Here is a 15,393-nt window from a genome sequence, read left to right as displayed (position 1 = left end):
CTTTCAGGGGTATGAAGAGACTAGTCCAGTGGTTCTCAAAGTACGGGCCTCTGCCCAGCAGCGGCAACGTCTTGTTAAAATTCAGATTCTCAGGCCTCGCCCCAGGCCTACTGTCTCAGGAACTGTTGGATGGGCCCAGCAGTCTGTGTTTTATCAGACCCTCCAAGTGGTTCTGATGCCACTGTCTGAGAACTGCTGGCCTAGTCTAATGAGCATTTTAGGCAAGTCCTTCATAGTAGCTATAATGCTGCCTGAGGGATAGATTTATTCAATATTTCTTAGGTATTTGCCACATATTTAGGGATAAATTTATATTTTTGCTGTATCTCCCTCACTGAATCGCTCATTCTGGTGTTTGTACGTATTGTTTTTATACTGTGCCATATCATTTAACAGTTGCTGAAGAAAACAGAAGCCAGTCCTTTTTATTTATGTATTCCCATTTGAATAAAAATCATATTATTTTTCACAAAAATTTCTTGTAAGTTTACGCTTTCCCTATAATGCAAACTCACAGTGAGCATGCCTTGAGGCCATTCCCTTTTGTGATTATAAGGAAGACAAAACACAAATGCTGTTTTGGCCATTCCTGAAGGAGGCCATTCCTACCTTCCATGAGTAAGATGGAGAAGTCCTTTAAGATAGTGATGGTGCTGGCCAGAACCAGGATGGAAAAGACAAGTGTGCAGATCGGGTCAGCCATTTTATAGTCTGGCTAGAAAATATGGGGATTTCAGTTAATTGAATGCAGGCCTCCCATGCGGAAAGTCTGATGGTTAAAATGAGTAAACCCTCACGCTTCCTTCCCTCCCTGTCACCCATTCACCCTCCTGACACTGAACTCCAACTCAGAGGCAAGACTTCCTGAAGACTCAGTGCTTCTTCTAAGCTTTCAACTCTCAGTGACTCAAGAAAGGGAGACCATAGGACATGCTCTCCCCACAATTTAAGAAGTAAAAAGAGAGATATCCTTGAGTGCACTCTCAAAAGGCCTGATTGAACTTCTCTCAAATTAATAGAAGTACAGAGAATGTGATGAAAATATGCACACATGTGTACAACATTCAATGACTTTTCATCCTTAATTATGATGAAAAGAAAGGATATCATGTGTTCAGAGGTTGCATGTAACCAAGGTATAGCCAGAGCTTGGTCTTGGCAGAGTGGGTCACTTTACTCCTTTCCCTCTTAAATATGACGCGTACTCAAGGCAGGCATCTTTGATACAGTCCAAAGAATATGTACTGAGGCCTCACTCTCGTGCTGTCTCACCGCTGGAGCCCTTGGCCTCAGGGTAAAACACCTGCTATTCTGCCCTTGATGAAGTTCTGTGCCACAGAAAAATTTGTGCCTCATTACTTCTAAGAAACCCGGCAAGAATAACCTTGATAAGAGTACTCTCAAACTTCACTCACCCTACAATTTTGAACGATTTGGTCTTAAACTTAAAGCTTTTAGTGAGGATTTGCCCGATTGAATTCAGACATGTCTTTGTAATTTTTATGTACGTTTTCATTTTCCACTAAAAATAATAGAGTCCTTGCTAACTGGGCAGTCGTGATGTGAACAGACAGAGCTATACACTCCTCTCCTCCATTACCCCCCTACCTCCGCGCTTACCCAACTCTGTTGGTTCTTGGTATTACCAAATAGAGATTTGTAGTGAATATTTGTTTGGGGTCAGAGGCCCACTCAGGATCTATTCCAAGTTTCAATTGACACCCTGGAAATAAGTTTTTTGGAAATAAGTTACCTGTCTCCCATGGTGGGAGAGTCAGTCAGGTGCTCTACCCTCCCCAGCCAAACAGCAGATACAAGACCCAACCTATGTCAGTTGGGCTCCATTTCCCAGAAATATGAATCTTCAGCAGAGCGACAAGAACAGGAAAAAAATTAGTTGAGTCACATTCATTTCATCATGGTGTCTAGGACAGAAGTTGGATAGTTTCTGAAATCTAGATACCAAAAGTTGCTCTTTATTCTACCTTGATTTCTGTAGAGGAGTACATCCAATAAATTTCAGCCAATGAGTCTACTTTTTGCTTAAGTGAGCTACAGATCTTTTCTGTTGATTACAACCCAAGAACCCTAAGTTATTCATGGTTCCATTGCAATCCATCTTAACCACAGAACAGAAGGAACTACTTTCTTGAAAGACGGGCAGCCCTACAGTTAAAGACATAGCTCTTAGGAATTTGGAAAGTCTAGGGTTTCAAGCTTTGAAAGTTTCTTTGTTTAAACCTTGTAAAGTAGTTTGTGTAGGCAAACCGGCTGTCCACCCTCATTTAAGTTAATAATGGAGGGTCAGCTTCTGTACCACCTAATCTATAAAATCACTAAGACAGTGAGTAAACTCAAACATACTCACCTTAAAGTAGATAATAAGTGCACTGGTTAACACACTGATGCTCTGAAATAGATCTCCAAGGGCATGTACAAAAGCAGCTCTGACACTGGCATTAGCTTGCACTTCTTTGTGATTGTGGCCAGGGTGTCTCTGGTGCAAAATCACACTTAGTCTGGAAGAAAAAGCAATGTCCTTGGCCCACGAGACTAACCCTTAAAAATCTGTGCAGCACAATGGGGAGTTGACGACAGCATGTATTACCCAAAATGGCAAAGAGTTGAAACATTAATGCTTTATAGTGGACTATTTTGAACTAATTTTGAACACAAGGGTATCATGGAATTTAAAGAAGTTCACACAAGGATAGACAATGAAGGTTCACCTCAGTTTTCTTTTCCATCTAATTAATGCTACTCTGTTTCATTTTAAAACTGGAAACCATCACCTCTTAGGTAAATGCCAAGTATTTGACAATGAGGAGGGGAAGTATTTATTGAGGATCTACTGAATGTCAGACACTGAGCTAGGCTTAAAGCTGAGCTTTGGTGGGAGCTTAATTAGTGTGCTGGTTTCAAATGCAAAAAAGCAGCAGAAAACAAACAAAATAAGGAGTGAATGTCTTCAAAGTTGGATTTTTTAATCTTTTATTTTACTTAATTTTGTTCATTTCCATGAGCATTGGAAATTTGAATAATTCCCTAATGGCCAATGATGAGAGTACTGTGCTTATGTATATGTAGCTATTTATCAAGAGACTGAAATATATTAATGTATTATAATGTATATAAATGTTATATGTATATATAACATATTGCATAATTTAACAGCTCCAATCCAAGTCAAAGAGACTAATAGTGGGCCCTATAAATTATGTACCTGATTCTGTTTATCCACAACTTTAGGAGTAATCTCTCTTTTTTTTTTTTTTTAATATATTTATTTATTTTTGGCTGTGTTGGGTCTTCGTTGCTGTGCACGGGCTTTCTTCATTGTGGTGCGCAGGCTCCTTGTTGTGGTGGCTTCTCTTGTTGCAGAGCACAGGCTCTAGGCACACGGGCTTCAGTAGTTGCAGCACGCAGGCTCAGTAGTTGTGTCTCATGGGCTCTAGAGCGCAGGCTCCGTAGTTGTGGCACGCGGGCTTAGTTGCTCCACGGCATGTGGGATCTTCCTGGACCAGGGCTCGAACCCGTGTCCCCTGCATTGGCAGGCGGATTCTTAACCACTGCGCCACCAGGGAAGTCCAGGAGTAATATCTCTTACGTTTTGCGTAGAAACACTTTCTGTACATTTTGGAGCAAAGGTTTAAAAAAATAATTTTTCAGTACCATGTATCCCAGTCTATTTGCAGGTAGGTGTCTGTTAAATCTCAGGCCATCATCACAAAGCGGAGAGACTGCTATCCACCAAGATGTGAACATTACATAATTTACAGTTTTTAGATTGTCAGTGTTTGGGCAGAAATTCACCCTCAATTAGGAGTTACCATTTAAAGTTCTTCAGACAACCTAACATGCCTAACATGCCTAGCAAACATGGCAGACCTAGAAAGCAGTTAATAGACTTTCTTTCTAGGTCTGCCATGTATGCTCATCACATTGTTATCCATTCTTTTACTCATTTTGTATTTAAAAAGAAAACTTACTTAGGGATTCTTATATGCCAGGCGCTATTAAATGCTTGGGGCATAAAGGTGAAAACAGACGTAGTCCCTCCCCCATTGTAGCTTTAAATATGATGGAGATGGCAGAGATTTTAGAAAGACACACATAAATGGAAAATTCTAATTATACTAAGTCTATTAAGAACTGGTGCTACAGATGGTACAACAGGGGACTCTGATTTAGTTAGACAGACAAGGCAATTGAGTTGGATTTGAAAGGTTATTACTAGAGTTAAATAGGCTAGGAAATGTTGCAGGCAGAGAAAAACTTAGCCTTAAGGCGCTGTCCGTAATCTTCATCCGAGAATCCCTTAGGCAACGTCTGTTAGAACTTTCTACCTTGATTTTGGGCTCCCAAGCAATAGATTTATTCCCAAATTATGGTTCTGATATCTCTGCGGTCAGACAATACAGCATCTAGCAGAACTTGAAACCTGTAATCCCAGTTCTGGGAGTAAACATTTGAGTCACTCAGTATCCTTATCCATAAATAACTTCCTGCTTGCACAGGGAAGTCAATGCTTTTCAATTCCCTGGTCTTTGTAAGCATGAAAAGCACATGCAGTATTAGGGTCGAAGTTCGAAAGCAGTTGTAGTAAAAAGAAAATTTGGATGGTATCTATTTAGAAAGTCACACTCGATCTTCAAGGTGCCAGATTTATGTGGTAGTTAACTGGGTGCATTCTTCATCTTTATGCAGCATACACACAACCTATGTGACGTATGACTCGGGAAATTATTAACATTTTTATTGTTCCTGCTGCCCTGGGGACATATAGTTCTTCTTATGCAAAGATGATGGTATTGACTCCCAGTCGGCAGGACATGTGGTCTGGCTTATTTGTCTCCTTGTAGTGATAGATTTGCATTGATCTTCCCATACTTTTTCTCCCAGGGCCAATATGAAACATATTTTCAAGTTAACTGGGTAGAAATAGTGATCTAGTCAGGGACAGCAGATCAGATACCACTCTTCTAATTGTTTAGCTTAGAGATTTTGAGCAATGGGTCCCAAACTAAGGGATGAGGACCTGAGGCAGGTACAAGCTAAGGACATGAAAGTGCCTGGAGGAACTTATTCAAAGTACACGCGCTCAGACTACCCTCTAATTGCAGGGATTCCTTTGTGCCCACTCTCAGAAAACAAAAACAAAACAACGCTGTTTAAAATGCCATTCTTCGTCACTGTCTTCTTCCATTCCTGAACCTACCTCATTGAATGTATCATGTTACATTGCAAGATAGACAGGTGATACATGGATGGTTTTCTATTGCTGCTGTAACAAATTATGACAAAGCCTTTGTGGCTTAGAACAACATAATTTATTGTCTTACAGTTCTGGAAGTCAGAAGTCTAAAATGAGTGTGCAGGACTGCATTCCTTCTGGAGACTCTAGGGGAGAATTCATTTTCTTACCTTTTCCAGCTTCTAGAGGTCACTTACATCTTCAAAGCCGGCAATGCAGCATCTTCTCTCCCCTCTGACCTCATACTTCCCTCTTATAAGGACTTTTGTGGTTACATTGGGCCTATCTGGATAATTCAGGATAGTCTCCCCTTCTCAAGATCCATCCTTAACCACATTTGCAAAGTTCCTCTTACCATGTAAGTTGACATATTCAGAGGTTTCAAGGATTAGAATGTGGACATCTTTGAGGGGCCATTATTGTGACTACCACAGATGATAGGTAGGTAGGTAGATGGATGGGTGGATGGATAGATAGATAGACAGAGTTTAAAGTAACGTTGCCCAAAATCAGACAGTCAAATAGGAAAGATCAAATCAATCAAAAAGGATCAAAGCCCTGGCTTCAGCTCCACATTGTCATGAGCAATCAGATAGTTCATTTGGGAAGACCAGACCAGTATGGCAATAATCACATGTCCAGCGGGGCATGATCACATTTCCTCTAAGAATGATTTAAGGCTGCCTGGATGAGAGAATGGACCAAGAGATGGAAACTAAAGAGAGAGTTTAGCTAGCACAGCTGAAGAGTTTTCATGCAATCATAATGAGGCAAAGATAAGAGAGACTGCTTTTGAGAGAAATAAATTCCCTATTATTCTGTTAAAATATATGAAACTAATGACCACTTTATGGGGATATTGCAAAAGAGAATTCAAAAGTAGAAAGGGGGCTGAAGTAAATAAAATTTATGATCTCTTCCAACCCAGGTCTCTGGGAACTCATAATGTGTTCATGTAACAAAAAGAATAGGAGTAAGTCACATCCCACATGGAACCATCAATTTGTGTGAGAGAGCAGAGTGGCTAGAAGCTCAATTCTGGGTTTGGTGGGTCTGTTTTCAAATCCGCTCTGCACTACCTCATTGGCAGTTTATTTAACCTCACTGAGCTTCAATCTCGTAATCTGTATGGTATGAGTGTTGTGAACATTGAGCTTGATAATGTAAATAGATCAAAAGATCTCAGCGCATTCTCTAACACATAGCAAGCATTCAAAATGGTAGCTATTAGAAGCCAATGTTAAAACACACTGTAACTTAAACTGGCACAACCAGCCCTATTTTCAGTCTTAGAGCCATTTGAACACTCTGTCAGGTCTCTACCGTCCTCACAAGTGGAGGAATTAAAAACAAACAATAGCAACAACAACAAACCCACAAATCTATGTCCAGACAAGCTTCACGGGCAGTGTGTGGGGTGACTTACATAATGTTCGCTGCCACCGCACAACTCGAAGCAATGATCATCACGGTCGCCTGGATCTGGTAATTGGAGTACAGCAGGCGTTCACACGCTACGTACACCAACACACCAGTCACCACCCAGACACATAGGATGGACAGCAGGGCACCGAGGATCTCTAGGGATTCAAAATGCACACAGACACACATACACAAAGAATTTGTGAATCACCTTAACCTCCCCGAGAGTCATAAGATATTAATGCTCTGTTCCCCCCCCAAAAAAGAGAGGCTTCACACTAGCTCACTCGGTGATTCGCAAAGCAAACGTGTGGATGGATTTTAGCACTAAGATGAGACACTTTAATGTTGTATTCATAAAACACCAGTGTCTGAGTTCATTATGCTCCATATTACTAAGTAATTTTCAGCAAATTTTTAAAGCATATTAATGGCTGCCTACCCTTGCTGTTTTCCTGAGGGATTTTAATTTAAACAGGTGCTAAAATGATTGAAACTTATTAGGAGATGAAATAATGGGACACAGAGTAAAACGTGTTTAGAAACTCTTAATTTTGCCATAAAACACTTACAACTTGCCAGCACTGTAAAATAGTAAAAAGGGAATCCTTCAGAGACTTAATGAAAATGAGCTTCATATGCCAACCCAACATATTATAAACACAGAGGCAAACTCCAAGGTATATCAACACTCTAAATGCATTTTACAAGCAAGAGTAAGGAAAAGAAGTGTCAGAATGGAGACATTTACATGAACATTTAAAGATAAGATAGTGTTCAGGCTTCCCTCTAAGTGAAGTATGTTTGCTCACTTAGAAGTTCCTTACACCTCACCTTGATCTTTCACTCAACCTTGTATATAGCTTCTAAAAGCCTACAAGGCTCTAGAAATATTCTGTGAGTCAGTGGTCGGGCACATTTCATAATTCCGACCTTCCCCCTTTTAAAGCAGAGCAATGTAACATATTATTTCCCAGACTTCAGTCATTTACATACACTTTCATGATTGTAACCATATTCACATGACCCCTGTCTCATTGGCCACTTAACACTATTTTTTTTTTCTATTGAGGTGTGGTTGATGTACAATGTTATGTAAATTACAGGTGTATGAGATAGTGATTCAAACTTTTTAAAGGTTATATTCCATTTATAGTTATTATAAAATATTGGCTAGATTCCCTGTGTTGTACAATATATCCTTGTAGCTTATTTATTTTATATATAATAGCTTGTAGCTCTTAATCCCCTACCCCTATCATGCCCCTCCCCACTTCCCTCTCCCCACTGGTAACCACTAGTTTGTTCTCTACATCTGTGAGTCTGCTTCTGTTTTGTTGTATTTACTAGTTTGTTGTAATTTTTAGATTCCACATATAAGTGATATCACAGAGTATTTGTCTTTCTCTGTCTGACTTATTTCACTCAGCATAATGCCCTCCAAGTCCATCCGTGTTGTTGCAAATGGCAAAATTTCATTCTTGTTATGGCTGCGTAGGATTCCATTGTACGTGTGTGTATACGTATGTATATATGTGTATATATATACTACATCTTTATCCCCTCAGCTGTTGGTGGGAAGTTAGGTTTCTTCCCTATCTTGGAAATTGTAAATAATGTTGCTGTGAACATTGGGGTGCATGTATTACCATTATCTTTACATAAACTCACAGTTTGTACTTAGCTTCTTCCTCAACAAAGTTATCCATGAAGTTACATGCTTGATGTAAACAAACATTTGCGCTAGTTGATTTTCACCTGTATGTCTATGGAGGTGCTGCCTGATATGGTAGCCATCGATCACATGTGGCTATTTAAATTTAAAATAGGTAAAATTAAAAATCCAGTTCTTCAGTAGAACTAGCCACATCTAAAGTGCTCCATGACCACATTGTATCATCTATTATACAATATTTTCCTTGAAGCAGAAAGCCCTGTTGAACAGCCCTGGTCTTCTACAGTGTCAGTGCTCACGGACTTCCATCACCAGGATGAGAAAGTTCAAGCAGCAATCTAAATTCTGAGTCTTCCCTGTGTTTACAAAGCAGCTTTGACCAATGGTATCATAAAGGGTAAAATACATGTAAAAATGTATGCAGATAAATGATGGGTGCTCAGCCAAAGGTACATGTTTTCCAAGCGTAGCCCTATTCAGGGACTGAAAAGCATCTGAAATCACATTGCCACCAAGTCTTTTTTTTGATGTTTATTGCCTCCCCCCTCCCTCCCCCCTCCCTCCCTCCCCCCTCCCTCCCCCCCTCAGTGTTAAAGGAAAGGCAATCCAAAACACCTGTGTTGATAAGTTGTTTGACATGAAGTTAGAACTTCCTATCATTCTAAACTTGAAAAACCGCAATCCACAATTGTCAGCCTACAAGCTGTGGTCTCTGTCTATTGGCACCTTTCGGTGAAGGCTGGCCGTGTTATCATGTCGCCCACAGCTCTGCCCTCAGATCTCCTCCACATTGATTTTCTCAACTGGTGTGAAAATGTGGAATTGTAACTCTTTGTACACGTGATTTGTACATTCAGCCAGTAGCTCCTCCAGCTGACATAAGGAATAATACAGAGGAGCAGTGGAGTGACAGTGTGTGTCGGAGAGCCGGGTGGATTGTAAAAATGAGCCAAAGTAAGAGCTTCCCAGGTAGTAAACCCTCATCATACCCGGGCCCATTCCTAGACAAGAGCAAGCTATCACTCGCCAAAGAACCAGATCTAAGAAAGAGGAAAAATAAACTTTCATTTCCTCTTCTTCCTCCTCCTTCTCCTTTTCTTGTCGTTGATGGCTGATTGAACAAGATATCCAGCTGAGCCATTCACTGAATGGCTAAATGCTGCGTGAGCAGGAATGTCCATATTCTATCCCCAACCCCCCATAAGAAGTTCTTCAATCTCTCCAACTCTCTTGGGCTCTCTTTGCTTTACTTTGCAAAATGGTAGACGCTTCACCCCACCCTCCCTCCCAGATGCGGAGTCATTTAATGAATAGTATCGTGGCTGTTACCGCACACTGAGGTTCTTGGACTGGGGTGGTTGCTAAAGTGATGTATGTGTTCCTGTTGTCCCATTGGAGTAGAGGTAGCGCCGTTAATCTGGCTGTTAGCGGAATTAGCATTGGGAACACACGTTACCACGTACACATCTGTTTCACTCTGTGAATCAGAGATGTGCCTCTAAGGGATTTTCAAACAAGGCTTTGCACTGTCCCTTCCGTTTTTATCCTCGGTTTGACTCTGCAGCATTACTCTGTGTCAGTGCTCAGTTGATGAACTGTACCTGCTCGGTGCCATCCAAATGTTAGCCGCTTGGAGGGGGGTTTCGATGACAACCCCAAGGAGAAGAGACTGAGCAGGAAACTGGTCAGGTCAGTTAAGAGATGGGCAGCGTCTGTGATGACAGCAAGACTCCCAGCAATGTGTCCACCTGGGGGATGCAGAATAGGATATGGGGTTAGGGCCCCAGAGTGCAACTAGATCATATACATACTAACTGTAGCTGGTGAAAATGCCACAGACTCCCAGAACTGAAGACGAGAAGGGGTCTTAACTTTGATTTAATCCACCTCTTTTCCCCAGTTTGACAAGTAAAGAAACCAAGATCCAGAGAGTGGGTAGGATTTGAACATGTAGAAGTGAATTGCACAAGAGAGGCCATTCCTGGGATAAAATGTGGGGAACATTTGAAGAACATCCCAGTTAGACTGGGGCATGAGGATTCAAAAGAAATATAAAAAGAGGAGGCAGGAGAGGTGCAGGCCAGATTGAAAGGGTCTCCAGACTGAGGACCTGGACTTTGGTCTGTAAACCAAATGACACAATCTGGCCCCCTGATGTGCTGTTATTTGACTTGTAATTTTACCACAGTCTTTACCACTTCCTTCTGCTCCGCTAATTTACGTTATCCACCTGGTTTTGAGATTGCTGTTCTGAATAGTGGGGAGGAGTAAGAAGAAAGGGCAGGTACCTTCCAATGAGATTCTTTTTTAAAAATCTCTATTTTACATTGGAGTAGAGTTGATTTACAACGTTGCATTAGCTTCAGGTGTACAGCTAAGTGATTTAATTGTACATATACATCTATCTGTTCTTTTTCAGATTCTTTTTCCATATAGGTTATTGCAGAATACTGAGTAGCATTCCCTGTGTTATACAGTAGGCCCTGGTTAATTATCTATTTTATATATAGTAGTGTGTATATGTTATATATAGTAGTGTGTATATGTTAACCCCATACTCCTAATTTATCCCACCCCGTTTCCCTTTGGTAACCATAAATTTATTTTCTATGTCTGTGAGTCTGTTTCTGTTGAGTAAATAAGTTCATTTGTACCATTTTTTTAGATTCCACGTATAAGCGATATCATATGATATTTGTCTTTCTCTGTCTGACTGACTTCACTTAGTATGATCATCTTGAATGCACCAACAGTCCGATACAGCACAGGAAGAGAACCCAAGCCATAGGACACCTGCCTTGTTTTTCTCTCCATTTGGTGTGTTCCCTGTATTTCTGTCTAGTTCTCCTTTGTGAAAAGACCTCCAGCCTCTAAAATAGAAGTCAAAAGGACCACCTTATCTTTTCCTTCTCGAACAGGGCTGTTGTTTGAGTGCAATAACCTTTATTGTTGTTACTACATCTTCCCAGCAAAGAGCTTCCGCTGACTGATTAGTCCTCCCAGAAGCTGTTTATTGCCTTGTGTGCAAACAAAGTGACAGAGACTGTCAGTCATCAGCCCCTCCATCATCAGACTCACCTTGTCTCAACTAATGATTTAAAAAAATTGCATATAAGGTTCATAATTGCAATAAGCCCCAGAGATCGCCGGCTCTAGCTATAGTTAATATCTGGTTTGTGAAAGTTTAATGGTCTGAAGCAAAGTAGTCCTCAGGCTTGTTACTGAGCTGTCAGGGCAAAAGTCAGAATGATTCATTAACCAAAAAGCAACATTTTGCTAACAAATCAGCTGTCCTTCCAATTATCCTCTCATGTTGCTCTGTCTGCCAAACTTGGTCCTGATAATAAAGCGGTATTAATAATGCATTATTTCTTGCCCAGGGAATGACTGCACGCAGATAAGCAGCTTGCCGCAATCTTAGCAATGAATGGTGGTGATGAATGCTGGTATGCTGGGCTAAAATTGTAGCTTAAGTCAAGGGAATGAAGTCTTACAGGGGTTCTTCCACAGGCTCAGCTGAGTCAGGAGGGAACTGGGAAAGAAAAAGGGCTTGCTTTGGAAGCAGCCTGGTTATATGGAGACCCGGGAACTGAGAAGCATTCTGCAACCATCCAAGCTGCTTATAAGAACATCCAAAAAACTGTGGGGAATCGTGCTGACTCCTGTGGAGTAAACTGTTCGTACGAGGCAGTCTGTGACTGAATGTGCATTTGCTTCTGAAAGCATGGGGTATTATCGACAGTTAATTCAATCATCCAGCCAGGATGTATTGAGACCTTACTGTGCACATCCCAGGGATAGGGTATACAAAAATAAACAAAGTTAAACGAAGCACAGTTCCTCTCTTCAGTGATCCCCTTGTCTAACACTCACTGTATAGAAAATAGGCATCATGGGCTAGGGGATCAGAAAGCCACTCTCACTGGGAGCCCTGAAGAACTTTCCACAGGAGGGAGGGGTAAGAATTAGCTAGAAAGGAAGAGTTTCTCAGAAAGAGATAAGAGCAAGAACAAAAACAGAGAGAAGTAAAAGAACGGGGCACCTTTGTGGAAAAGTAGGAGGTGCGGTGTGTTGGAGAAATAACGGGAAATGAGACTGGAAAGGTGGCTTGGGGACCCTTGTGTACGGTGTCACACGTAATGCTAAAGGATTTGAATGTTATCCTGTGGGACAAAGGGATCTTTTTGTGATTTTTGAGGCAAGGTTGTGACATGTTCAGATCTGTATTTAGGCTTTTCCTTCTAAGAATACAGATTTCTTGTCCTATTGCTGACCTAAGAACTCAAAATCTTTCCAGGTAAGGCCGATATGTACTAACTCCTGGACTGCATTCAAGCCCCTCCACCTGAAAGGCCCTTCTCATCTCCCTCTTAGTCACCTCTTCATTCCTACTCATCCTTCAAGGCTTTGCTCAGATCCCATATCCTGCAGGAGGGCCTCCCAGATTCCCAAAAGTCATCTGAGAATACTACCTGCTTTCTCTGACATGGTCAAAAATGGTTTTAGGAAGGAGGTGAGTTGTGGGTTGGGGTCTTGAATGATGGGTAGGGTTTTGATGACTATGGAGAATGAGAGAGTTTTCCATGTAAATCAAAAGGCGTAAGCAAAAGTTACAGAGACCTTAAGGTGCAATGATTATTTTGCATAGAATGAATAAATAGCTGAAACAGAAGAAGTTCATATAGGGAAGTAGTAAAAGAAAAAGATTGATAGTCAGTTTGGCAGGCAAATGGTGGAATAACTTGAAAGCCAAAGTAAGATTTTTCATTTTGTGCAGGATGCCAGAATTTTCCAATATATTGATCTCTCTTCACTTGGTGCAGCTGAGTAGGGCCTGCCACAGAGAGGGCCCCTGAACCAGCCTCTTTCTGCTACAAGAATACTTGTCAGTTTGCCACTGTACTCAGTAACATTTCCTATGCTTGACGTGGTGGGGAAAAGGTTGTGAAGGACTGAGATGGCAAAGGTGAGCCACTGAAGAATTTTGAAAACAGAATTAGCATGATGAGGGCAATATTTTAGGAAAATTAGCTCAACATCAATACAGCTCCAATTCCAAGTGATTTTCTGTCAGTATCCACTTAATTCCTTTACTGACAACATCACTTTCTTCTGACCCTAAAGCCAGATTTGAACTCATAGACTAATTATTAGGAATGAGAAGGAAAGGAGGAGATTGATTTGCTCACTCCAAGTGCATAGCTTCCCACGTCCCCTCTACGAATTCTAGAAACAAATTGACAGGGCGTACAGAAAGGTACAAGGAGAAAACTGAGTTTTGTGGATGGGAGGCCATCTCATTTCAGAATATTAATTAGATATCAGCTGGGGAGAATATGCATCTATTCTCGGCATCCACATGATTTCCGGGAAAAGCAAGAGAAGACAGTTGTGCAGAAAACAAGCCAGTTTATACATCCTGCTGAGCTGTGTTTGCATGGGGTTGTGCCAGTACTTTATTTGGAAGGCTATGAATGTGCAGAACATCAGCTTTTCAAATCATGTTTCAAATGGATTATGTTTTGTAGATTTTCCGTTTTGTTGATCTCTTACGTGAGCAATTGAAAATTGTCCATAGTCTCGTGACTTTCAATGATAAAAAAGAATGCCCCGGGCTTCCCTGGTGGCGCAGTGGTTGAGAGTCCACCCGCCAATGCAGGGGACACGGGTTCGTGCCCCGGTCCAGGAAGATCCCACATGCCGCGGAGCGGCTGGGCCCGTGAGCCATGGCCGCTGAGCCTGCGCGTCTGGAGCCTGTGCTCCGGAACGGGAGAGGCCACAACAGTGAGAGGCCCACATACCGCAAAAAAAAAAAAAAAAAAGAAAAAAAAGAAAGAATGCCCCTCTAATATACATATCAATGGATTTCCAGAGGGAGTTTTCCAGATTGGAGCTGCTAGAAGTAAATTCTTTGCAGCTCTATCAAGCTATTAAGTCATTCATTCAAAAAACTCACGCTGCCTCTAGAAATTGTGTGGTATCAATTTTTTAAAAAAATTTTAACTGGAAGGTTATTTACCAACTCTGGATTCATCTTGGACCGGATTGGGTCTAAGCTCTCTTCCAGTTTTCAAAAGCTATGAAAGTATACGTGTATAGGTCAGAAGACTCCATAACGTGAAGAAGCTAATTCTAATTGCTTGCTATTATAGTGCTAAAGAAGAAACAAAGCTTAACAGAGTCTCCTCCACTCTCAGATTATTATTAATTTAGCACTCTTTGGGGGTAATAAAGAGAAAATGAAGCCAAAATAGTGGTAACAGAGTGTAACAAGTTATAGTGGTAAGAGTGGTAGTAGCCTATGGTACTATATAGGTAGCTTATAGGGTTCTTGTTAATTTTTTGGTAAAAAGAATTATAAATAAGATACCACAGCATACCAAAACCTTTAGATTAAGTTTATAGCTGTACATAGCTTTATTATTAATAAAAAGAAAGGATACAAATATGTTAAATAAGGATATAACTTAAGATATTAAAATATGCAATAAGACTACAACTCTGAGAAAAGAAAGAGGAAGTAAAAATATTTTTAAAGCCAAAATTATGAATTAGAAAACAGAAGGAAAATTAATAATATATTCAATAAAAAATATATATCAATAAAATAAAGTTTTATCAAGGAAAATAAGTAAAAATATACAAACAATATTAAAATGAGAAAGGAGCTGGAATAAATAAGAGAATACCAATATAAGACTATCATGTTCCATTGTATGATAATAAATTTGACAATTTCAGTGAGATGAATGACTTGGGAGATTTATAAATAACCAAAATTTACTCAAGAAGTAGAAATTTTGAGTATGTCCATGAATGAGGAAGAAGCTAAAATATATGAAAAAATTATCTCCAAGAATGTCTCTGAATTCAGACAATTTATCAGGGAGTTCTTAAAAAGAAAGAATAATTACAATGTCATATAAACTGTTTCAGCTTTTTTATAGAGTTGGCCAAAAAGTTCCTTCTGGATTTTCCTTAACATCTTATGGAAAAAACCCGAATGAACTTTTGGCCAACCCAGTATATAAAAAGGAAATTA

At 40.4% G+C, this 15,393-nt stretch overlaps 1 protein-coding gene across 1 annotated transcript in view; it reads right to left on the bottom strand.

Annotated features, from left to right (window-relative positions):
- SLC30A8 (solute carrier family 30 member 8) overlaps positions 1–15,393 on the bottom strand; it is a 35,007-nt gene that overhangs the window by 5,486 nt on the left and 14,128 nt on the right. The window contains exons 3-6 of the mRNA XM_060035249.1: positions 9,953–10,099; positions 6,681–6,834; positions 2,369–2,519; positions 610–715 (exon numbers count right to left, since the gene is read on the bottom strand). Coding sequence (XP_059891232.1) covers positions 610–715; positions 2,369–2,519; positions 6,681–6,834; positions 9,953–10,099 — 558 coding nt within the window. The remainder of the gene's footprint in view (positions 1–609; positions 716–2,368; positions 2,520–6,680; positions 6,835–9,952; positions 10,100–15,393) is intronic.

Source organism: Delphinus delphis, chromosome 17 (assembly GCF_949987515.2).
Source record: "Delphinus delphis chromosome 17, mDelDel1.2, whole genome shotgun sequence".
NCBI classification, from domain to species: Eukaryota; Metazoa; Chordata; class Mammalia; order Artiodactyla; family Delphinidae; genus Delphinus; species Delphinus delphis.
This window is presented reverse-complemented; position numbering and strand designations above follow the sequence as displayed.